Raw genomic sequence first — 27,329 nt, forward strand, 5'->3', positions numbered from 1 at the left:
ATATGGATTGTCTTTCCTCATGTACATAATTCATAGAATTAGAGAAAAAATGGTGAGGAATGATAAAGATAAGAATATACATGTATTTAGTTACATAATACTAAAGAGGCATAAGTCAAAATATTTTCCCTGATACATAAATACTATAATGTGCACTTCTGTGTGGAGATTTCAAATCTGAGTCATTGTTTGGATATACAGATCTTACTTGAGAAAGTGTTTGGACTGAGTCCGAGTGGTTCCAAGATGTGTGTCTGAGAAGCCACAAGCCCCAAGAACACACCAGGTGGCTGAGTGCAAGACATAGATTTGTGGAGACTTACTAACTGGGGAGAGTCTTCGGTGGTGACAGGTGGAAGGAGTACGCAGGCTGATCCTCATGTAGGCTGAGAAGAAGCGAGGTTATACAGGTACAGAAAACAAAGAGCATTCATGGAAGAAACCATCTGGCAGGCCCTGCTTGTATGTACACAGTGTCCCAAGAAGCTGGGAGACCTTGACTGCCAGCCAGCTCATTGCTTGTTGGCCAAGTCCTTACAGGACATCCTCATCCATTTCTGTTTAACAGCTTCTACTTTACATATTTCAGACCCACTTGCTTCAAGAATTAAAGATATATACTTTGTATTTCTCTTAGATCAACATGTCCACAAATATCCTAATGCTAAGAGAATAAACTTTAATTATCTGAAGAGCATTTCCAGAATCTATTCTTACATGTCAGTATCTTAGAGGAATACTTTTTTTACTATCCCAGTTAAATGAAAAGGCACTAAATCAGTATGCTTTAAGTATCCTCAGATTTTCGAAAGATCCCTCTGAGTTGGTGGTGTTTTCTTGGTTTGGGGTTTTCAGGATTTACCCTAACAGCTAACTTGAGGAGATCAAGTTATTCTTAATTTTAGTATCCAAGCAAACCAGTTATTAATACTCCTATGGTCCTATTAACCTCTCTGTTTAAAGCATGCCAGACCATTCCATCTTCCCTTTCTAAGAGGAGTTGTTTGGAACGATTGGTGCTCTCTGCAATAAGTGAACCCCTGCTTAAAAAAAAAAAAAAAAAAAAAAAAAAAAAAAAAAAAAAAAAGTAGGATGACCTAACAGTATGTCTCCTAATAAAAAGGAAACTCACATAGAACTTACGTCATGCTGCTATAATAATGAAACCAAATATCTGTTTGCTTTACCTCCAGTTGGCTCAAAAAATTCGCCTAGGACAATGGAACAAGATTAAATTAGTATATTTCAGAAGGAACTATGGATTCATGAAGAAATAAAGGATTCAGATGAAATACTTCAGACAGAAAATCAGGATAAATGTTTTGTGATGCAACAGAAACTAGGCAAGTGCAGGAATTCAGGGAAGAACATCTTTTCATGGTTGAAACCAGTTTTTCTGAGGTGATTGTTAAAGCAAGAGATACTACAACAAATAACTATTAATGCACATCTAGTTCTTTGTATTCGTTCATACAGTTCCTTTATTCTCATTTATATCTTTTAATACTAGCACAGTGTTCTGAAGTTGTGAAGCAGAAGTTGTAGGTAACTGAGTGGAACGATCAAAATCTACTCAGATTTCCAGAAGAGCTGCAGAATGTGGAAAATGACAAATTCCTTAAACATGGGGAGCCAAAATATGCTAACAGTGACATCCATTTGCGTAATCAGTGACAAAAATGTAAGCCCATATTGTTATAAAGAACATAATTGTATTGCCTGCTGTTGCTGTACAAAGAATTCCAGAGAGAAAGAAACTTATGTATAATGAATGACTCCCAGCTAATCATTTATTTTCCGTTGTTCAGTGTCCTTGAAAATAGGTGATGCTCATTAAATGTGATGTGCTGACAGGTCTGGGGGCTGTTGAAACAGAACAGGGTCACTCCAATAGTGTTTTCCCTTGAAGATAAGAGTGCAGCGTCCAGAATTTGTTCAGAAAGTCCATTCCTCTTCTGAATTTGTCACCAGGGAACCAATTTGTGATTCAGTACCAAATAAAAATAATCGGTTCATGCTTGAGTCAGGTCTGTAGAAACTGAAATCAATTCAGTTGTGTACATGATGAATTTTAAAACGTGCCAAGTTCTTGTTCAAAGTCTGGATTTTAATGACATCTTAATAATCCTTTAGAAATGTGCTGCTACTTAATGCAAAAAAATGAAAAATGAAATTGTGCCAGCATTTCTTCACCTGTAAGATTAGGTGTGTTTTGTAAAAATAAAGTATATGAAATCTTCATTTTTAGGTCAGTATTAACAAATGTCCTGATGTTGCTGTCACATGGATGTAAAGATACATTTGGTGCCTGGAAAGCAGAAGAAATGTTATTATTTATCAGAAAGCAGTGGAAAAATAAACACGTAATACTCAAATTATATAATCCAAGATATCATATTTTCTATTATTCAGCCCAATTTGCCAAGCTGCAGAGAAAATTTCTCTGATGAATTTCATGGGAACAATACAGGTTCTCATTGAAGAAGGATAAGCTTCCCCACCTGTACGTAGCTAGAGAAGGAGTAGTAGCTAATGAATCTACCTGGACAAACATTTCTACTCTTTTCTCTCCCTTCAGGTCATCTTCCATTTAGAGGTGTATATACTACTTTCAAAAGGGCTGTTGGCTTATTCTCTGTTGTTATCCATTGAATAAAATCACACTTCAGCTCCACCGTCTTATATTTTATTCCTTTTTGAACACCATTCTCCTCTTTTTTTCCAATTGTTTACAAATGTTTCCCAAAGCATAATTTTTATAATATTCAAAACTGAGGCTTGTTTCAGGAAATCTACATGTTGTAATTCTAAATCTAGCAAATCAAGGATACTACAAAGACAAATTTTCTTCTCTACTTGTAAAGAAGAAAACATAGTTTTGTAAAGGCCAGTGACTTCCTTATTATAGTTAAATACATAAGTAAAACTAATATCTTTGTTGACAGAGCCACTCTGGAAAGCTTTCAACTCCTTATCCTTTTTCAGCCATGTAGAGATCTAAGGAATCTGACATTCAGGTCTCACTAAACAGCGATAAAAGTTATCATGTAATTTTAATAGAGAATACTTACAGGAAAAAAATTGTAACTACTATACTTCCTTTTGAAAACATGCTTTCCCCACCAGAACAACTTTTTTTGTTGTTGTTTGCTTTTCAATGGATTATCTTATCTCTCTATTACACAAATGGCTATATGAATATGTTTGTTTAATCATAACTTGTTACTGGGCTAATGACATTATTTCCTTTATTATGACGTGAATATATTGGGCTAGCATTTTAAATACATTCTGTTCAAATAGATTGTAGGCAGAATTGTTCAGCCTTCTTCTCCCCTTAAATAAATAGTGGCAGAAATGATCAAAACAAAAGATTGGGTTACCTTCCTACACCCAAGTGCTGACTCTTTCACTCACACACACACACACACACACACACACACACACACAATACTAGTAAGAAAATTCCACTTTAAAAAAATCATCAATTTGACTGATTCATGCTTTGAGAATGGACAATTCTGTGCTGTTAAAATTTACAATTTTCTGGAATGTTTGCAAAAGATAGAATAGATGCTGATAAATCTCTGGCTGTTGGAAACTCATGAAATTGTATTAGGGATTAGTTGTGATAGTATATGTAAAATATTTAGCATGATCTTGGCACAGTTAGCAGTGGCGGCTCCAGAATTTCCATGTAAGACAGCTTAGGGTTCACAGTCTACTTGGAAGTAAAATAAGAAGACTTGTTTTGCAGTTGTAATTTTCAAGTAACTATCTTGCTTTTATTTAGATTGTTTTTTTCTTTTGTGGTACCTGGGAAGGGAGGGCTGATGAGTTCTATGGGGGAAGCAGAAAATTCTCCCCCACGGTCCAAAACCAATGGCACCTGTGATTATAAGAAAGGCTTCCATTTAGGGAAGATGGAGACAGGCGTTCATTCCTGTTTCTGTACAAGGGCGTATGGCACTGATATCTAAAACACAGAGATCTGAACCACCTTCCATCTTTGCTAAAACTTAAATGTTGTTCATATTTGCCTGGTTTTTCTTCTAACTTCTGAGTATTTTGGTTTCACTGTATCGAACACTATTTTCTCCTATTGTCTTGTATTGTTATATTCAAATTTCAGCTCATGAATTTTAGTTGTCCATAGGGCTTCCACATTAAACATCTATGGTTCACACCTTGATTTTGGACAAAGCATGGCCAGCATATCTATCTGCAGCAAACTTGTTTTTATATTAATGTTATCTTCATTTTAAATTTTCTTTTGCTTCAGTGTTTATTTTTAATAGAATATTTTATCTCTATCATTTATTATTGAGTTTTCAGTTCTCTTATTAATTTCTGGTTATTTTCTTTTCTCTTGTAAATTTTAATCTCCCCAAATATCTAACATTTTTTTAAATTTTACATAATCTTTCCTACTTGATAATATCAAATTATTTTGGATTTTTAAAATTAACTAGAAATAATTGAGAAATGAAAAGTCAGAATTTTGCACAAAAGCTATATATATGTATTAACTTTTCAAAGGTGAGAATTGTATCTTTGGTCCCATTCCTCCCCAAATGAAAGTTGTAATGTAGTGATCTGCTCAATATTCTTATTTACTCATTCCGTCTTCATTTATGTTTTCATTTGCATTAAGCATCTCAAAACTTCGAGGATGTATTAAAAAATGATAGTTAGCAAGACATATCCAGAAACATTTGCAAACTAATCAATAACCCCACTTTGATCAAATGAAAACAAGTAATATATAAATTAATGTTACTGGAGCAATATATCATATATATACACACACACACACACACATATATATATACACACATTTGGTATATACTTACTTATTTTGCTGTCTTTGATCTGCATGCACAGTATGAAATCATAAAAGCAACAAACATCACCACACCAACACTGAGTAAGACCATTTCTACTGTGCCAAGGAGGTTTATCTTTCCAGTCACTTGACTTTTGAACATTTCTGCCTTCTCATCACCAACGGTACCAGTCTGTAATCAAGTTAATAATAGCATTATTTGAGTAGATAAGTGAAGGGTTTTAAGTATTTTCCCATTAGGGAAAAATGTGTCACTCTTTTCCCTAAACACCTGTATAGGTGTAAGTCATCTGTACCTATAAGACAAGTCAGTGGAATTCTGTTTGTAGATTAAAGTCATTAAATGTCAAGATGGAATACAGAATGAAATACAACCTTCTCCTTTTAGAGGTGTTATCTAGCACTCTTCAATAATACTAGGCTCCAGTGATCTTTAGAATGGTTTTACTGAAATTTTCAGTTTTCCAAAGGTGTTTCCCAGTGACAGAGGGAAATGGCAAGGGTCAACAGTTCCACGTCCTCTAAAGGCTTATACAATGCACTTACTGATTCTGTGGCTAATCAATTCCATGTTTTACACAAAAAATATCTTGTCAGGCATTAGGATAGACTGTCCACGTCCACTCCAACCTGGCTTTCATGAGCTTAGTTGGCTCTTATTAACACTATAATATTCAGTGAATCTTGTGTTATTTTAAGTTAAATGTGTACGTGACTCTTGCCTAACATGACTCTTGCACTACAAGAAAAAATGTTTAATAGACGCATTTTGAAAATAATCCAAAATGACAGGAGGTATTTGTTTTTCTAAGAGAAAAACACTGAAACTTACACAAACTTGTATTTCTGTGTGGTTTGGTTCTCTCAAGTAGCTATAATTAATAATTTATAACTCATCCATATAGGCAATGGAAATGCACAATTTCAAATACTATACATATTTAATTTTGCAACATCAAAAGCATTTTTGTATACAAAGAAGTTTACTGCTTTTAAAGACTAATAAATAAAAATACTAACCTCATTAAGCCAAAGAATAGGCACAATATAGTTCCGCTTCAGACCTTTCAATGCTCTGTAATATACATTGAAAAAAATATGAAAATATATACTATATATGTTACATAAATAATAGAAATTTTAGTAATTATTAGTGTAAATAAATATTCAGAAATTAGTTGCTTTCGCAACTTTGTTAAGTTCCTGATTTCTGTTCCTTGTAATGAGTCATTTAAATTTTAATACAGCTGTTTCTCAGACATCTTTTATTCTAAAAACCTTTCTAACACAGATTTCTAATTAAATTGACTTTTTTTAAGCACAGATTTTCCTTTTGAACAAATTCTCCTTAGCAAAGTGAAAATATGAATTCTAGAAACTATTGTCATAGAACTATTTGGAGAGCTAGAAAAATAAGAGATGCCACAATATACTTAAAAACATTCCAAAATATGTGTAAATATAACGTCAATGAATGCCAGGTGTAATTCTGAACTACAAATGAAATTTATAAGCATTAATTATTATGCCAATAAGAATTTCAAGTTTTATATTCTTTTCACTTTTATAAATTTACTTACAATTCTTACAAGAAAATACTAAAAATCATGCAATGATAACTTTGTTCAAGAGACTCACTCAATTTTTTTCGCTGGCTTGACCAATATGTTGACCTGTAGCCGTTTTGCAAATCGTAAAGTAAATCCAGTTATCTAAAAAGAGAACAAACTAAAATAATTACTAACTTCTTTTTAAAACATTCTTTTATAATATCCAAAATTTATTTTTACTGTTATATAAAACTTAAGGTAAAACTATTCTACTTGAAGTTTGTGAAATTTATTAAATAATTGGACATATTAAATATATACCTAACTCTGTATAATTACATAATATGTGTATATGCATATGAGTATATATACATACACATACATATGTATACATACACACACACACACACATACACACACACACACGTAATTTCTTTGTCCAACCTAATGTCAAGATTTTAGTTAGATTTACAATATTTACCAGAAATGGTTTTGGGGAATCAACAAGAACAGCAGTACTGAAACATAAGAGCTCATGCAGTTAATTTAATTCCTGAATTGTGCAAGATCAAATATATATATACTCAGTCGGAATCTATATACCATCAGTTTAATAATACTACTTCGATAATTATTTAAATTGAAACATGACTACTAAAATTCTGTCATTTCATTTAACTTTTGAAAATGAGAATATTAAAATAATTTAAAAATTAAAACTGTTGTGTTATGGGAATTTTTATAGATTTTTCTTGACACTAAGTATAATAGATCTTGCCCCAAATTCACATATACCCACAAAATCTCTTTTGATTCCTCATAATATATAGTGTCTCTTGATATAAGCAGTACTTGGAGTTAAGTATAAAATAAGCATGAGTCAGTAATTTATATCAAATTGTTTTAAGCCAATTAGAATTATTTCTGTCATTGATATTCCCACCCTATGAATCATTAAAAAGGCTTACAAAGTTCCATACACTTAAAAACTGAAACTGAATTTCCTTGATATTTCATAAGCAATAGGAAAAATAATGTAATTTTCACTGAAATAAAAGTTATCATTATTGTGATTCAATAAATGTGATCAATAAATGTGACAAAGAGAGAATTTATTTTTTCTTTTAACTTCATTCTTTTAAAAAACAATATTAAACAAGTCAAATAAATAATATATTTGCTTACAGGTTCAACATCTAAGTACGTTTTATGTTCTTCTTCATTTGGATTTAAGCCTTCAACAGTTTCTGCAATTTCAGGACTTGCATGTAGCAAATGAGGAAGTGAAAGGATCACGGGTTTTCCTGAAAACAAGTTTTAAAAAGATAATTGGGGATAAATCATTTTCCTCATTTCACATACCACTCAGAAAAGATTCTTTGAAAAAAAAGCTTTATACATTAAAAAAAAAGGCATAGTTGGGTTTGCACAGTAATTCAAGAGCATGAGGGAGAGGGACAATTATAATACCTGATCACTGCTGTACAAAACTAAAATATAAAATTCTGCATCATCCTACTAACCAGTCAGTTGATTGTCTATTCATTTCTTGGGTGTTGATTTTTAATATGTAAAGCTTAGCTGCTGAATTCATTTTCAGCCATATATGTCCATGTTTCAGGCAGTAATATGGATTGAGAATTAACTTAAGAGGTTTTTCTTTCTTTATTCATTCCCACTCCAATATAAAGAAGTGAACAAAATTAGACTCAAAATTGTGTTTAAGTCAATTCTTGTTACAGAGACATATTGAAAATATGTTTGTATTTTATTTATCATGCAAGGAAAGAAAAAGCTAGAAAAATGGCAGATGGGTAAGTTGGGATTCTCAAAGTGTTATGGGAATTATTTTCATTTTACCGTAAATCTGAAAGGAGCAAACGGATTCTGCGTAGTAAAGGAAACCATCAAAAATAAAAAGGCTATGTCTGGAATGGGAGAACATATTTGCAGACCACATATCCAATAAGTAGTTAATATTCAAAATATGCATGGAATCCATACAACTCGAAAAATAAAAATAAAAAGCTAAAAAACAGCCCAATTGAAAAATGGGCAAAGGGCCTAAATAGACATTTCCCAAAATAGCCCAGGGAGATATCAGTATGATTTCATCTAATAATTAAGTTTTGCAGCACTGAAATAATTGGGATCTCAAACACAACACAAAATCAAAACAAAGTTTTTCTCTCATCACCCTTACTTTTTGCCCTTCTTGCTTTCTCACTTTAAATCTCTGGTGGAAAGGGATTCTGGGTAAAAGTTACATTTCAAAGAATACTGTAAATCATGTCATGAACTGTAATATTGAGAACATTTACTCACCTTCTTTGCACTTGCTAATGTCTAGCACACCAAAAAATGTACAATTATTTGAGACCTCTCTGTCTGTGCAGAAGCAGTGGTTGTCTGGATTCTGAACAGGAGAGGCAAAGGCTTTGGGTGGAAGAACAAATCTATACACGTTAATTCCTTTCAGATTAAGTTCCTCTGCGAACACAGCATAGATTGACCTAAACACAGAGAAGAAATAGCTTCATTCTGGAGATCTGGGTTTTTTTCTTATTTTTAGATTTTTAGTCTTGCTTTAACAGAGAAAAATCCAACATACTCTCGTTAGAATTCTTGTTTAACTTTTCAGGAAAAAAAGTTATTTTGAAATTTTAAGACATACCAGAACTTGATACCTGAGTATGAGTTATTCTTACCTTTGTTTTCAAAAGCTTCTAAGAATAATTTTTGGTTGTAAAGTACCATGGAGTACTGATACTGAAGATATTTCTCATAGTTTATTTCCTCTATAGATTTAATAATCTATATGACTCCCTCAAATCCTTTATTTGTGCCCCGTTCAAATGTAATAAAAATGTCTATCTTTCAAACCTCAGTCATGCAGAGAAAGGCCACTTACTTTCTGGGATGTGTGCATGTGAGTGTTTGATATACAGAGGGTGCCAAATAAATGTATACACATTTTAAGAAAGGAAAATTGAAATGTGTATACCTTTTTTTGGCCATATACATAGATTATATATCCTATACCTCTATCATTTCCCAAGTGTCCACCATTTCCTAGGCCATGTGGTAGGGCTCAGTACATATTTCTTCCAATCCCCAGATGACTCTACAGGAAGAAATACTGCTGTCTTCAATTTTGCAGATAAGGAAAAGATTCAGAGATATGAAATACTTGCTCACAACTACACAGTCTTTAGGAAGAGGGTTTGAATTCAAGCATATTGATGTGGGCTGCAATGCTTGTGTGGTACCTACAGGACCCCATCAATTTGAAAAGATGCTGTAGTGACAGAAGTGCATATTAATTAACATTGCTCTGTGACAGTGACAGCATCCTCTCTGGACATCTTTAGAAAGATTGGGCATAACTTGACTGTTATTAAACATATTACTAGTTTAGTAAAAAAAGAAAAACAGTTCTTGCTTAGAAAGGACAAGAAAAGGATGTGCACTATGCAAAATATCCTCCATCCTTCCATTTTTTAAAGGTAAACACATCATGAATTGCATATTGTATTCTTCATCAAGAAAAGTTTCTCTAAGTGTATTTTATTTTTCTCAAGTAATATTATTAAGTATGAGCTTCTTGGTTTTGTTACTTGGGGAAAAAAATTCTGGACTCACAGAAATTCATTGGTGTCTTTGTCTTACCTGCAAATGTCAGAGGAAAAGAATTGCAGTACCCGGGTCTTCTCAACAAAAGGGGGAAATGTGGCTGCATCTGTTTAAAAATTAAGCCAGTGGCAAGGGATTAGATATAATGTGTGTCCTAGAAAAATCTAGAAATTTCTATTCTAGCATAGTCAATACAAATGATAATGCAAATTGTATATGTAATTTTAAAATTCTCTAGTAGCCACATTTTGAAAAAAGTGAAAAGAAACAGGTATGTTTTATTTAACCCAGTAGATCCAAAATATTATCGTTTGAACATAGAGTGGCACTTTTCTTACCATGAAGTTCATTTAGAACTCCTTTTAGGTTTGCATTATTTTACTTTTGATGGTGATTCATTTATCTGCCCTAATGGCTGATTAGTATTTTAAAAAATCATTTATTAAAGTTCTCTCACTAAACAGTTTCTTGCAAATGGTTTGAAAATATATCCATCAAACTAAAAAGGGCATTTTTTGAGTGTACTGAATTTCTGCCATGGTTATGATCCATGGGACACATTGGATACGTGAACAAATAACTAGAGAACTCCTCCATTTGCTCCTTAAATGAAGATCACCAAAATGAGCCACCACTGAATGTTTTTGTTCAATATGGTAAGAGCCATCCTTCAGTTATGAATTCCATGTTTTTTTTCTGTTAAATACTCCAACCTTGTAATCTTATTGCCTTTACTTACACTCTTGTAATAAGTGAAATATAACAGAAAACCACAGTGGACTTCATCCTGGCATTGGGAGAACTAGATATTAAAGATTAGCTTAAACTCTCCAGATAGGTCCCTGAAAGGGTATTACCTACAACTGCCTTCCCTACGCCTTAACCATGAAGGAAAAGTATAGATTAAAAATGTTTTAAATCATTATCTGAAATATCACTGAAGATTCTGTCATAATCATATTAGCAATTACCATAAACCATGAATATCAAATATAGCTGATATAGCAGGGATTTTTTTTTAATTCAAATGTATATCAGTATTTTCATTTTAAGTCTCTTCAAACTTATTGAAGATGGTAGAAAACGAATTATAAGTTGTGCTGAACACATATTGGAATTTTTTGTTTTTCATTCATCTCCTCTAGTATTGTTACCAAGAATCTCTCTCACAAGGATCACATTGGAGTCCCCTGCCCTGTCCTATCTACCTCTGCTCCTAGTTTGCTTTACTCCTATTTTCTCATGCATTTATATTCTCTACTTTTTGCATAACTTTGTATTAAACTTTCTTTATCTTTATTATGTTGTCTTCCTACAGAGTATTTATTGCCTCACCAACTTTGTAAATATCGTTCTGCCTCTGCTTCTTAGTTGTTGAAAGCTCATTTCTGATTTAAATTACCTCATGGTATTTGATTGCCATTGCTCTTTGAAATCTTAATTCTTAAACTAATAGGCATATGTGTACTTTGCTTTTCCTCAAGCAATGTAATAAGCCAGACCTAGCCACACTCTAAGTTCAGAGAACCATTTTTTTTTTCCCAGTTCTAATTCAGGATGTCCATTTTTGCATACATTTTTTCATGGTTAGCAGACATCTAACCTTGTTTTTTTTTTTCTTCTCTCCCTTATTCTGACCACCTTATTCAAAGTAGATGGCTGTGTCTTATAACTTCACTGATGCTACTTCAGCTTGAAACCTCACTTGGAAGTACGATTTATTTTTTGAAATTATCTTGAGTTTTTAATTTTCTTAATTTCAAATTATTATTTGTACAGTATTTACAAAAGATGTGAATAGTAACTACTGCTCTTAAGTTTTTTTTAACCCATTATTAAGGCAGCTCACTAAGTTTTTACAAAGCAAATATTTCCCTAGTAATGCAGTAAAGACTAATGATTGGTTAATCTTTAGAAATCCTATTACATTAAACAGATATTTACTAAGTGTATATGAGAATAGAGACTGAATTATGTTGTGGGGATATAAAAACAGGTCAATACACCCTCGCCACCTTCAGAATCCTGCAGAAAAAATGGTGGATTTGTGGGGAAAGGGAAGTGAGCTCATTATGATTATTGCCACAAAACAAATGCTCTTACCTGTACCATTAATCAAGTCACAATAATCTGACCAATAGCCGAGAGTCCTTAGGAATAAAAAGAAAGAAAATGAGCAAACAGTCTCATTTTAAGAGCACCTTCCTCATATTACTTTGTCTATTGTTATTAAACACTTCTAAAATAATAAAGATTAGACATGACAAATGCTAAGTTTAAGAAATGTCCATATTTTCTTTGGAGTTTTCATCTTGTTGAGATAAATTAAGTGCCTGATACCATTAAGTGACCAGATTATAAAATAAAAACTTCCAAATGTTGTTAAATATAAACAAGTTGGAATAGACACATTTCTGAAAAAAAGAAAATTGAGAAACATTTACCAGAAATTTAGATCTCTACTTAGGGGATGATTATTTTTCCAATGAGAGAAAAAAATTATTTGGTAGTATGTTGTGTTCATACTGAATAGGAGGAAAATATTAAGTGAGTAACTGTTGTAAGGTCAGTATGAGGAAGAAAAGGGGAGTAGGGAGGAGGAAAGAGAGAGGCAGATGTTTGATCAATAGAGATTGTAAACACGTAGATAATCAATTTATACTTCCCCCCCTTTTAACTCTTGCATGAGCTGGCATTAAAGTAGGACACGGTTTATTAATTTATACTCTGCTGTCTAGAACACACACACACACACACACACACACACAGAAACACACACACACACAAGAAAGGTTGGACAATTAAGTTCATGAACTTTCCACCGTACAGAAAAGCAAACTTAATTGTCCAACCTTTTGTGTGTGTGTGTGTGTGTGTGTGTGTGTGTGTGTGTGTGTAAGGTGCCAAAAAATGTATACACATTTTAAGGAAAAAACGGTATTAAAATTGTAATAATATATAGTCATGTTTGACCTCTGCAATTACAAGAGGTGCTCAAAGTGGTTACCATCAGCGTCCAGACACTTCTGATTAGCTTGAGCAATGTTGACCAAAGTGTTAACATCTCTTAAAATGTGGATACATTTTTTTGGCATCCCAGTGTTGTATATGCATATACGGAGGATGTCAAAAAAATGTATACACATTTTAAGAAAGGAAAAGAACTATTAAAATTACACTGATGGTAACCACTTTGAGCGCCTCTTATAATTGCAGATGTCAAACGAGACTTGTAGTCATCTTTTGTCATTGGTATATATTGAGTATTATGATTTTAATACAGTTTTTTCCTGTCTTAAAATGTGTATACATTTTTGGCGCTATATATACATATATCTATATCTATATCTATATCTATATCTATATATATATATATATATATGCAATAATAACCATAGTAGTAATAGTTTATCTGAATCCTCAGCCACTTTTTAGTGATGGAAAAACCTTTTTCTCACTCCTAACATATCATCCATTGAGATGTCAATGCAAGATGATGCTTCTTTTTTAAAAAAATAATAAGATATTGATTATGCTCAATGCTGCTATGATCAGTTAAATTAACCTGAGCATAATCTTAAACTGATGTGAAATTCTTACTCCAATTAGGAACATTTAGAATCTCTCCTCAAAATCTCTCTCATATATTGAAATGGAAGAAATGCTCATGTTCCTCAGTATATAAAGAGTGATGTGATTTCCCCCGAAATCAACATTTAGAAGTATTTGTTCTCCACTAGACTTTTCTATTTAAAAAAATGTGACAACGGACTATGCAGAAGAAAAAGTACTATACTAGTAAATATTTAATTGTATCCAATTTTTAGATAGGAACTCAGTGTGAGGGAATGGTTTCTTATATTAACAAAAACATTGCATCTATTTTGATTACTTTGTTCTTTTTCAGGCACTAAGTTATATAAAAGCATATTTATTAACGTAGAGAAGAAAAAAATGGCTTTCTCCTCTGATATGTATTAGAATTCTTCCTATTTTACACATATGATAAATTACCTATATTGCAGTTGAACAGAGAGGAGCTAGTAAAAGAAAGGAAATCATGGCTATATGAACATATCTCATTCTGTTACAACCTCAAAAGAAGCATACGCTTTATTTTCAAGTTAAAATGTAAATTTTAAAACTACTTGAAATGCTAATTCCTTTTTTGCGTTGATAAAAATTTTAAAAACTGAGTTATCAACATAGAAAATCATTTCAAGAAATTTTTAAAGGGGAGAGTCATGAAAGTGTTTGCATGGATTCATTAAGCTTTTATCTTTACAGACACATTAGGTCATGTCAATGGAATGAACAATTTTTATTTGATATATTCAATAAAAATGTTTAAAAACCCAATGAAATACATTCTTCTCCCTGCTAGATAATCAATGGATGTTTTGATTTACTTCTATTTCATGTGTGGTTATCTGATTGTATGGGCACACTGTAATGCTGGTTATGCAGCAGACATGGAAATCAAATCGTCTTTTTGGATTTCTTTATGTAAGAGAACCTATACATAAAGGTAAACCAAGCCCTAAAATGGGGCTGATTTTTAGCAGCTAGGCACTCCTGTGACTAGTTGTCTTAATTAAAGGGTCAATGCCTGGCAACACAGGAGTTTCCAGGGCTGAGATATAGGCAGGTCTGCTCTATAGCTTGGCTGAGCTTTTCCAATTGTTAAATGAATGCCACTCTTGCCTTAGAGTCCCCTAGTAACACACATATACAAACACACACACACACACACACACACACACACACACACACACTACCTGGATACTTACTTTTTACCTTTATAAGTGTCAATTATGCCAACTTTGCTTATGTCATCTTTTCCATTAAAAACTTTAAAAACTCCATCCGCAGTGTTGTTGTACTGAAAAGATATGAACAAGGAGAAACACTTCTAGAACAACCCATATTTTCCAAGTTATAAAATATGTGATTAACTCACTTTTGTATTTCTCAATGGTTATTCATAATTATCTTATATGATTTTAAAAAATTTACATGCAATAAAGTTTTTAAAGGATTAGTCTTTAACATGTTGAAAAGATAGACTATAAAAGGTGCCTAGAAATCAGTGCTCGGTGCTAAGACAAAGGAAGCAAACAAGTATCAAAAGTTGCATAATCCAGACTCTAGGACTCTTTGTCATAATTAAGCCAGTAAGACAATTTTAATTACTACTCCTATTATATTGAGTTGAGAGGATATTGAAAAAAACCTATGAGAACAATGACAGATTTCTAGATGTATTCGAAATGTTCTGATCTTTAATAGTGATTACCAAAAATTAGGTATACAAAATTAAAACCAGAATTACCCAACGAAACAGTTATGAGTATATGAGTTAAAAAAATAATAAATGAATCTCTGATCCCTTAATCTATCTACATTGATACTTAATTGATAGATAAGCTTGTCATTGTAAATACTATCTAAAAGTAAAATAACCACAATGAATTGGAGAATGTAACTATTATTATATCACATATCATGCCAAATCATAGTCAAAATTCCAATTCTAGAGTCAGCTTGTCCTATTTATATTTCAAAACATTAAGCTATAACTAAGTATATCACTGTGTTCGTATTTTCCTTAATCTCCAAACTGCCATTTCCTGACATTTATAGACCACTAGAAGTTTTTATGAACAACTCCATTGATATAGGATATTGTTAATTTATCAATCCCATTGTGAATTTAGGCTGACTTTTAAATTTACATTAAAACAATTTACAGAGAAGGAGGAATGATGGAATTAATACATTTAACAATTAAAAAAATGGTATTAAACTTGATTTTTTGAGAAGATAAATCAAAACCAAAAATAGTGTTCAAAGCTTTATCAGATTATAACCTATTTTAGAGAAATTATATATTTATCAGGGAATGGAAACCTGATTAAACCTCAGCTTCTTGATTTTAAATTTAATTGTGAAATTTAGATAAGTGAATTTTCTGAACGAAGCTGAAGCCATGTGAGATAGACTTTTTTTAAAAATTAGAATATATATTCCCATCAGAAATAGGGTTAACATACTAAATTATAAAATTATGAATTTTCAATGCCATTATATTTATCCAATTAAAGTATAACAATATCAACATTCACATTTGGTACTCACAGGAAAAAACACACCAACTGTGGTAGAAATAGGATATGGAACCAAACTCAAGAAGGGATCCTTGTAGCCCCACAATATTTCTTTCACACTTCTCCTTTGAAACATAGATGATTTTGACTTTTTGATAAGTGAATTGAGTAACACTTGAACAAATGCATTTGGATAGAGATGTGGTGCAGCCTGCAAAAAAGAAAGAAAGGAAGGAAGGAAGGAAGGAAGGAAGGAAAGAAAGAAAAGAAAGAAAAAAAATCACTGCTTAGATACCAATTGCAGTATCAGATATTTAACAAGTAAATTGATTAAATACTAGAATTAAATTTAGTAAAAATTTTAAAACTCTATCTTTAAAATTACTGCTTCCCAGACAAGAAAAAGCTAAAGGAGCTCATCACCACCAAACCAGTATTACAAGAAATGTTAAGGGGACTTCTTGAAGAAGAAGAAAGAAAATATAAAACTATAAATAATAAAATAGCAATAACTACATAGTAATCAATGTTTATTTTAAATGTAAATGGAATAAGTGCTCTAATCGAAGATATAAGGTAGCTGAATGGATAAGGAAACAAGAGCCTTACATATGCTGCCTACAAGAGACCCACTTCAGATTGAGATACACACAGACTGAAAGTAAAGGGATGGAAAATGATATTTCATGAAAATGGAAATGAAAAAAAATCTGGGGTAGCAATACTTATATTAGACTAAATCAAGTAGATTTTAAAACAAAAACTGTAACGAGCAAGGAAGAACCCAGCAATTCCACCTCTGGGTACTTCTCCAATGAAATTTAAAACAGAAATCTAATTTTCTTTTCTCTAACAGAAAAGATATGTGTATCCCTATGTTCATTTGCAGCATTATTTACAATAGCAAGATATGGAAGCAACCTAAATGTCCATCAATAGATGAATAGATAAGAAGTGGTGGTACATATATACAATGGAATATTACTCAACCATAAAACAGAATGAAATCTGGCCATTTACCACATCGTGGATGGACTTAGAGGGTATTATGCTAAGTGAAATAAATCAGACAGAGGAAGACAAATACTGTATGATTTCACTTATAGATGGAATCTGAAAAGCAAATGAACAAACAAACCAGAAACAAACTCATAGATACAGTGAACATTTTGATGGTTATCAAATGGGAGGGGGTTAAGGGGATGGGTGAAAAAGGTGAAAGGATTAAGATGTGCAAATTTCCAGTTATAAAAACAATCACGGAAATGTAAAGTACAGCATAGATAATATAGTCAATAATATTGTAATAACTATGTATGATGTTAGATGGGTACTAAATTTATCAGAGTAATCACTTCATAAATTTTATAAATGTCTAATCACTGCATTATACACGTGGGACTAATATAACATTGTATATCAACTGTAATTGAAATTAAAAAAAAAACTAAACAAATAAAATTATTGCCAAATCTTGCCAGAACTGAAAGTGTAATTTACTAATCCCTAGGTGAGGGATTAGTAATCTCTGCCTCAGTGTCAGCCAAAAAAAGACATTCAAAGTGAAGTCCTGTTTTTTTTAATGATACTTTTAAGTGGTCCTCTAATTCCGTTGATTATTATATGATTTTGTCATCTTTTCTAATGACCATAACTCTTTTCTAATGACCATAACAAACTAATGACATGGGAACACATCTTTATAAAAATGACAGAATAAATACTATCTAATGATAGTTCCAATCGAGTTTAATTACAGTGGATTTCAGAGTATTTCAAAACAAGTAATTTTGTTAGTATACTCACAGCTACAGCTAGATTGAGAATGGTGAAGTTGTCATTCTCGGATCCAACTGATAGTGAAGGTTCAAAAATGGCACCATTGGGCTGTACAAAAGAGACTGTGTTCGTCATAGGGTCATGGGTAATATTGTCCTTGGATAGATAACGAACTCTGAAATACAGAAGTAAATAAAATTCAACATTATTGTATCAAGTGAACATTAGGTCTCAAACATCATTCATTTGGGCAATAAATAATTTTTGAGTACATAGACTATGTCAGAAATTATGCTAAACAAATGGGTTTAAACGATAAAGAAGTCAATGCTGGGTCTCTAGCAAATTAAAGAAGGGCATCTTAAATTTGTATAGCAGGTGAGAAGTAATATATGTTACTACAAGAGTTCACACGGAGTACACGCAAAAACAACAGAACAGATGCAAATCCAGGCTTGGGATGGTCACGGTTGGGGTAAGGATCAAGACAATCTTTTTAGCAATTCCACATAAGTGGTTTGAGTTACAAAGAGAAGTTTAGTTCGGTGAAATAGGGTAGAAAGTAGCATGTATAAGATAAGAAGAAAGAACATGGTGTATTTTTAGAAATGCAGATGGTTGAATTTGGTTTGCTTATAGAGTGAGAGAATAAGGAAAGTGGTGAGAAGTAAAGCAACTGAAATAAGCAAGATTACAAACATAAAAGTGTTACATCCCATATTCAAATGGTTAGCCTTTATCCTGAGGGTAAGGAGGAGACAGGAGAGAGTTAAGCAGGGGAATACTAAAAACACATTTTCTTATATTAGAAGGAATGCTCAAAGTACATAGTCTGTCCAGCCCTGGCTTTTTCATATTTTTCAGTACTTTAATGAGAATTAAAGATGATTAATTGAATGTAATTTCCATTTTTACGGACCAATTCCCCTCCCCCCCCACACACTGTATATTGAATACTGACCTCTAATATCTCTAGGCTTCAAAGTACCAACTACTTTTTAGAAATGTGGTGAAGGGTGATTATTATGTAGAAAAATCTTTTGCAAGTACAAGGTATTTACTGAGATGAAATAATGTATACATCATTCATTGCACTATCGTATATTTGAAGGTCTGTTATGTGAGGTGAATAGAAAACTAAGGTAAAGAGTGAAAAAACATGGGACTGAAATGTAAAAAGAAAAATGAAACACATTTCACTCAGTTATAATAAAAATGGAAATTTTGTAGGATAGGTGTTATGAGTATTTTCTACACCAAGTACAGTGCCTGGTGCATGGTGAGTTCCTGATAAACATTTTTTGAATGAATAAATTAATGGCTCTCATTCTTTCAAAAGAGAATTCCCAGTCAGCTAGAAAAACATTTTATTTTTAGTATCATTTCATCAAAGCTTTATTATTTATTCTTCTTGGAGTCCTGAAGATAGATCAAGAATATAAAAATCTCAAACAGCACTCAGAACAGTCTATTACTAGTTAATTACTATTTTCCTTAGATAATTGTATTTTTAAATTATATTATATATTACAAGCATTTAAAGTTGAAATACTTTAATTTTCAGAAACATTTATGTGTATATATATATATAATTGAAATATAGCAAAACAAAACAAAAAAATTGACCTAAATTCTAGAGCTCATATAAATTGTACATGTAACATTATACCAGTAGATGGCGCTCACTGAGAAAAATCCTTTAACTGACACCTGTTTTTAGAATGTACTTTGAAAAGAGAACATAATCACTCATATTTTTTGTTTAAAAATTAGAATGTATACAGATTTTGGAAAGTGTTGGTTAATAAGTTCAAAGGGAGAAATTTTCCTTAAATTTTTACCCAAGTCTACTTTCATTTTACTCCTGCAAAAACAAAGTAACTTACATAAATAAATAAATAAATAAATAAATAAATAAATAAATAAATAAATAAATATTCATATTGGATCTGAGAATATTCTGAAGGAATTATCAAATCTTCATCAAGGTGGTAGAGATGGTATGGATTAGAATATATGTAATTAAGATCTCAATCCAGAAAAGTTCATGTAATATCCTTAAAGGAAAAACATAACCTCCCCACAAATAAATAAAAAATTAAACAGAAAACATGAGGAGTTTTCAAATTCTAACAACTGTTCTCTTTCCTCACATATGAGTATATGCAGTTCCGTCAGGTTGTGATTTTTCAACACTTAGGCCTAGCTACTCATTAGGTCCCATGTGAATTCCATATTTTCAGAGGTATACATCATAGCTACATTTTGGGGGAAAAAATATTCATATAGGCTTTTGAAAATAACATAAAGCAAGACCATGAAAAAATATACATGTTTTCCATGGTAAGATATTTTGGGTAACAATGAAAACCAAGCTTCTTCGACAGAGTTGTAAATAGTCACAGACATGTGTGTAGAGACAGCAGACTTGGGGATAATTGCTAGGATACAACAGGCACCAGGCCCTCTGCAGCTTAAATATCTTGCTATGGCAACAGGTACTGTCCTCACAGCTACCATATTCCATTCTATTTTGAGTGTGAGTTATTAATCTAGAAACACATTAATGTGTGGAAAGAAAAGATATATATAGACTACCTAAAACAAGATACTAAAACTATGAATTATAAGAAATCATTAAAAATATTTTTTGTGGTAAGAATGGATCATGGTGTATAACCAGTTGTAATTATCCTGGAGGGAAAATCACACATTTGTATAACAAATGATACAGCAGAACTTCATTATGTTCCTATATGGATATCATAAATATTTGCCTTGGTTAGGCTTAGTGTTTTAGCACCTCAATCTCCACTTTTTTCATTTTACTTTGCTAGTTGGAAAAAAGACATAGTCTATAACTTAAATAGGAAAGAAATATGCAAAAATCTAGGAGTTACCAGTTCCTAGGTCTGTATGAATATGAACAAATTGTGTCACATCCCCTGATGTCAATTTTTGTTGTTTTCTGTTTTTTTAATTACAAAAACACAAAGTTCTGGCTAATCATTTCCCTCTAGATCTAATAGTCTAAGATTCTATTCAAAAGTGTGTTAAACTATTAAGGAATGTAGGAGAAAGGTATAGTATATTCAGTGTCAGTACTGGAAAAGATATAATAATGAAACTACTGAATAATCGAAAAATACGTATCTGACATGGGAATTAGTTTGACTAGAAATCCTTAGCAGGTACTGTAGTCGTGTAAAATCTGTTTAATGCTGTGTTTCTCAAATTTGAGTGTATACTGGAATTATCCAGAGCATTTGTAAAACGTATTGGCTGGGCTCTAACCCAAGGATCTCTGGTTCATTTGGTGGGGTGGGGTCTGAGAATTTGCATTTCTGCCAAGTTCACACATGATGCTGATGCTCTAGACCAGGGACCATACTATGAGAACTACTGATGTAACATGTACATTCAATTTTAGAATTTTAGAATTCTCTAGTTTTTAAAATTCTGACAGGTTATTTTCTATTCAGCATGCCTATTTCATTGTTCAGAATATATTCCACAAGTGTAAAATACTGGTAACTTCTTAAATGTTGGACAGTTATTGGATGCTTGTTAATTTGTAATAAAATCTGTAGTTTTTATAATCATTAAATCCTTAAGTTAGGATTCTACATAGGCAGGAACAAAATAGTTCAATATTTATTATTTGCAAGATAATATAAGTACATATCAGTACAATGGCATTTGTCAAGTGGAAACCTTTTCAGAAATACATATGGTCAAGGAAAGAGTGCCACTTATTTGAGGAGACTCACTCACCTGTACGTGTAAGGACCTCTTTGCTTAACCTTAACATTGCTGCTATTAATTGCCACTTCATCTGGATTTTGCACATCAAAGATCCAAAACTGTCTGTAAACTTCTGTGCCTGTTGTAACCCAGTTTTTATAGGCAGTTGTACCTTCTTCAAGGGCAACTTCCTGTAAAAAAAGAAAACAAGTTTGAGTTATTTCTTTGTAGTAAATACAGGCACTTCTGGGAGTTCATAAACTTTACTTAGCCAATGAAAAGTGCATGAGCAAGTACCTTGAACATGAGAATGTTTGCAACCTAGCCACACACTTGCAACAGAAATGTTTCAACAGATTATTATAGCAACCTCTTTAGTTAACCTTTTACAAAAAGAATCAGTGTGTAATACTTGCACACATGTCTGTTGATCTTACTGGCCAACCACTGGCAAGCCTTCAGAGTGGCCCTATGAAAATGTTGCAACAGTTAGTAATACAATTAGGCACATTTATTAAAGCTGTTCCAAAAAGTTCCAAAAAGGTAGAACATTAACGTTTCTTCTGTCCTCAGTGAGTTGAATTGATGAGGCAAAACAGAAAAACTGAGAGGAAAAATCTAGTGGTATTGGAAGTTATTTCCTTTTCTTCAAAAGTTGTACACTTCAGGGAATGTTCACTTAACATTTATTAAATTAAGAAAACAAATGGATAAAAACACACAAATGTGACTCCCCCCTTCTAAATCCTGCTCAATATGGCTTTCCTAACTCTCAATATATTTGCAGCAACCAATAGTACATGTTTACAAAAACTACAGCAGTCTAATTCATTATCGGGTTACTGTGTTTTAAATAAAAGGATGAAATAAGGAACTTTCCCTAGTATTCTTTTGTGCAATACATTAAAAATTATTGATGCCCCCTCATAGTGAAAATAAGTAGGAAAAATATCAATAACAGAATCAGAAAGTTCTTTGTTAGAAATCTCTTCCCCTCTTTAGCTGCTGTGGGACTGGGTGGAAAGTCAGCAGACCTCTCAGGGTCAATTTTATTATCTGTAAAATAAGGGAGTTACAGATGCTCTCCCACTTTCCTTCCATGGCTTTCACTCACTGAGCCAGAGTCTATGAAGCTATAATAACTAGTGCCAACAAAAGTGGTTTTGTAGCAAGCAGTATTTCCAATTAAATACCTTGGGAAGAATGCCCAGCTAGGATGGAAACTCTAACTTACCTTAGTGTGCTAGAGGAAGAGGAAGAAATTCATTTCATAGAAAATGAGCCTAATGAATATAGGAACAATCTGACCTATTTGTTTCTTTCACCTGGAAGTATCAATTCATGGAACCATTGATCAGAAAAGGACAATAAACATTACCACATTTTCTAGTAGAGCACGCTGAGACTCTGAGAAACCAGGTGGCTCTCCCAAGGGCAACCAAGGCAAATCGTGGTAGAATCATGATGAGAATCCTAGTCGCTGACCCTTAGACTAGTCCTCTTTTACACCACACTATTACTGTCTTTTTTTTTTTCTGTCACCTCTGCACTTAGTTGGTAAAAGTCAAAATGCATTTCATATCTTCAGGAAACTTTACTTATTGCTTAAAGCAGAGAATAGGGGAATTCCTTAGAGAAAAACAAAACACCAATCTAAAATGCTGTTACAAAATCCTGTGTTATTGCAATCCGTTTACTGGGTACATAGGGACTGCTAATGTGATGGTAGACCCTGGTACTTTTACAACCAATTGTCCTTGAAGAACTTTTTATTTGTTCCCCAAAAGTTTGATTTCCATGCTAATAAGCCCAATATCAAGACAAAATTTCATATAAAGTACTATAGCTATCCTTCTAAATGTAGTGGTGTTTAATGAGGGTGTTGAAGCTGAAATCTATATGGAAGCTGAACGCTATATTAATTTACCCATTTCAAGAGACATTATGAGAGGAAAACACACACAGACTTATTATGTACAAACACATTTTTATTCTTGCCCTCTAAGAATCTTAAGGACTAACGCAATATAGTTATTTATCATGTACTTCTCAAGGCACATATTTCATTTTAGTTCTTAATGAAGAAAAATTAATAGAAGAACTGAAAAGGGACTGTGATTGATTGTACTTGGCAGTACAGAAAACCTCTCTAACTCTAATGCATTTATATTTAATATCAAAAGACATTGTAATATGCCTTTCTTCTAAAGGCCACGGATCACTTTGCCTTATTTGTTGGTATTGAGATGTTTTTAAAAATGGGAACACTGAAACACAAAGATTTGAAATGAATACACTGAATTATTAACTGTTAGAGTTAGTCATCTAACCCCAACCATTTTTTCAGAGATAGAAATGGATCCTAGAGAAAACAGATGTCTGATTCAATGATATGTGACAATTTTGTAGCAGATAATGTAGAAATCAGATATTTTCACTACAATTTTTTATAGTTTCCATATTATCATTATTTGTTCAGAAAAAGAGAAAAATATTGAAGCAGTCAAAATAGCAATGCATTTCTTCTGATCCTAACTCTACTATATGCATTAGAAAATTGTATAATCACTCCTTGAGTACCAAAACTAAATATGTCACATGTCCCTCTTAGAAGGAGCAACAGATTTTATGTCCTTCATGAATTAAAAAAAAGCCTTGAGTTTAAATTGGATTTGGGCTATCTAGCCTGTTTTGCAAATCTTTCACTAAACTGGAAGTACAAAGCGGATAATTATGTGCACAGAAAAAGTAATATAATTTAAGGTTCTCTCACTTGGCTGATGTGTGCATTAGTCTCTGTCCCTGACTTTAAGTATACAGATGATCCAGTCCCAGTAATGGCTGGATTCCAACCTGATGACAGTCACATAGCACGGTCTCCAGCTGGGTTTGAAAGTCATTGACCTTAAAACTTCTGTTACTGCAGGAAAACATGACTTATCTACATGAGTTTAACTCCTAAAATGCCCATGATATCCCCCTATGTGTGGAGTACATAGGGTACAAATGTAGAAAATATATTGTCCCATTTCTCAAGGACATTATGAAATATGAAGAGACAGAATCATATATAGCAGATTCCTTTTAATCTATGAGTTAAATTCCCTTCTCTGTCCTCATCCTGACCAAGTATAGTGTCTTCTTCCCTCAAAGCATAGTGTGAAGTGTTTAACAATGAATCTAAGATGATATGAGTTTGATCTCCTGTTTGGTCATATAGTAACCATTTAAACTGGGGCAGGGTATTTAATTTCTTTGTACCTCAGTTTCCTCATCTGTAAAATGGGGAAGATAATAACATTAGGTTGAATCATATGAAATTAGTATTTCTGAAAGTCAAAATAGTTGAATGTAGTTAGATTATTTATCCTTATAGTTTGTTATAAAGATTAATAAATATGAGCAATTAGAACAGTGTTAGCACATAACAAGAATTCAAAAAACATGTTAGCTATTATTGCCGTACAAATTCTGTCCACTCTCTGGAAGGAGAACTCTAATACCATTTACTTCCAGACTGCTTTAACTGCTTAATTTATCTTATTTACTATTTAAACCAGTCATGTGGCTATAACTTATGTAATATCATGTGACACTTATTTTTCTGCTACTTAATCATTTTTATATTTATTCTCACTCCAGTGAAATCAAAACTTCCTTAAAAAGCATAAACATACTGAAAATAATCTCCATTCTCCTCACTCAGTACCACAATTTGTTCTGCTTAGGACCAGTTACAAGCAATTTCCACACGTTCAAAAATATTTTTGATTTTTGTATGCATTATGCGTGTGTGTGTGTGTGTGCGTGTGTGTGTGTACTGGGAGAAAGAGAATTAAATTAGAATATTAGTGACAGTGGTGCTAAGAGTCAAAAAATGGCTCTAGTCTCAGATTATCAAGTCATTAATTAAAACCCAGAATAAACTTTGGTGAAACAGATTGAACATAATAATGTTTCTGAAACCCAGGAAATTAGCCTCCAAGAATTTATGTGAGAACCTAAAATGGGAGATTTTATATTTGGCATGAAAGGTAAACTGGTGTTAAATTGGGCTGGAAGAAGAAAATTATATATGCTTACCTTCTATTTCTTGAAACATTGTTTGTAAATGATTTTATTACTGAGATTAAAGTGCAAATATTTCTAGTGTTTAATCCATGTTTTTTACTGCTACTTTAAAGTTTGTTTTGGATTGTTTCATGTTCTCACATATTGTCATTAAATTTTAAAAAATTCTACCTTCTTTAACAACTACTACTTCAGGCATTTCTTTTTGAGCTTTGTAGATACAACTAAATGTACAAACTATTTTATCACATCTGGAAATACTATAAGCATATGTTATGAAATTAATATAAATTAATTTACATCATTAAAATATGGGCTATTGATTCAAAATCCAGTCATCTTAATAAACATAAACAATTATTTCAATTTATTTTATCTGAAAACATTTCTTACAAGCTACTAAAGGATAATGCTTTTCAAGAATTGGGGAAGAAAAGGATGGTATAATTGAATGATTATATAATTGAACATTAGTTTTTTAATAGGTAAAAAAGAAAAGGAATGCTTAATTCCCTTCTTGGCGTTCTGTTAATATAGGGAAATTAAAATTTATTTAAAATTACTTATGTTATATAATGTACAGTAAACATTTATCAAGTGATATTAACAAAGAGTTGAGTGATAAATTATCTTTTGTAAATGGTGGCAGAACTTTGTCCTTTTTCCAAAGTGCTTTGGTGGTTTCCACATTTGGTGCAGATTATGCCATTGACTTTTAGTCTATCCAGCAAAATTATGTAAGCCTGCTGACTCCATACAAATCTATCAGGAACCATAGTCTAAAGTTAAAATACTGGTAAAAAAAGGTTTTCAACTAAAAGCCATATAAAGCATGAAGTTCCTAGAAAACATCCCGTGGAAAGATCATATATATATATGATGCCAAAAAAAATGTATACACATTTTAAGAAAGGAAAACTGTATTAAAATTGTAATACTCTATATCGATAACAAAAGATGAATACAAGTCACATTTGACTTCTGCAATTACAAGAGGTGCTCAAAGTGGTTACCATCAGTGTCCAGATACTTCTGATGACGGCAAACTACTGCTTGAGCAACGTTGACCAATGTAGCCACTTGTATACATTTTTTTGGCACCCCCGTGTATATATATATATATTTATGAAGTAAAATTTCTGGGCTACTTTAGACCATTTCAAATGCTAGTTTCAGAGAGCCATCTTTTAGAACTGGATGCTGCCATAGAGTTCTGACTCTATATTTATAAATGAGATCATAATATGAGATGATTTCTGATCTTTTTCAATTTAGCACTTTAATTTAGCTTGTGTACAGGTGGTAACTTTTCTAATTTGTTATTAGTCAGTTAAATGAAGAAAGTAATCTTCCATGAGTTTCAATGGTAAACAAAACCTGACCAGTACTAAAACTTGTACATACGTGTAAAATAACAGTATTAACCGAAGTGCTCCCGAGGATGGGGTAAGACACTTTGCTGTCTTAGTTTACGTAATTCAGACATCTGACTCCTACTATACGCTGAACAGATACACATGCCAATCTCATTTTAAAACGAGCTTTGTAAACTAAAGAAAAAAGAAAGTCTTATTTAAACAAAGAAAAAGTCTCGGCATC

The 27,329-nt window shown here is 32.3% G+C and overlaps 1 protein-coding gene across 4 annotated transcripts in view; it reads right to left on the minus strand.

Moving 5' to 3' along the window:
- Positions 1–1,454: 1,454 nt before the first annotated feature.
- Positions 1,455–27,329, minus strand: part of CD36 (CD36 molecule) — a 56,106-nt gene continuing 30,231 nt past the window's right edge. For 3 of the 4 annotated variants that reach the window (XM_033088184.1, XM_033088183.1, XM_033088182.1), the window contains exons 4-15: positions 21,690–21,850; positions 17,943–18,090; positions 16,168–16,347; positions 14,820–14,911; positions 12,133–12,179; positions 10,066–10,135; positions 8,722–8,909; positions 7,582–7,700; positions 6,485–6,558; positions 5,867–5,921; positions 4,854–5,018; positions 1,455–2,308 (exon numbers count right to left, since the gene is read on the minus strand). In XM_033088184.1, the coding sequence (XP_032944075.1) occupies positions 4,854–5,018; positions 5,867–5,921; positions 6,485–6,558; positions 7,582–7,700; positions 8,722–8,909; positions 10,066–10,135; positions 12,133–12,179; positions 14,820–14,911; positions 16,168–16,347; positions 17,943–18,090; positions 21,690–21,850 (1,299 nt within the window). In that variant the 3' untranslated portion in view covers positions 1,455–2,308. Of the gene's footprint in view, positions 2,309–4,853; positions 5,019–5,866; positions 5,922–6,484; positions 6,559–7,581; positions 7,701–8,721; positions 8,910–10,065; positions 10,136–12,132; positions 12,180–14,819; positions 14,912–16,167; positions 16,348–17,942; positions 18,091–21,689; positions 21,851–21,956; positions 21,981–27,329 lie in introns of those variants that run through there. The other variant, XM_033088185.1, reaches the window with a different exon arrangement.

This window comes from Rhinolophus ferrumequinum, chromosome 20 (genome assembly GCF_004115265.2).
Source record: "Rhinolophus ferrumequinum isolate MPI-CBG mRhiFer1 chromosome 20, mRhiFer1_v1.p, whole genome shotgun sequence".
In the NCBI taxonomy this organism is placed as follows: domain Eukaryota; kingdom Metazoa; phylum Chordata; class Mammalia; order Chiroptera; family Rhinolophidae; genus Rhinolophus; species Rhinolophus ferrumequinum.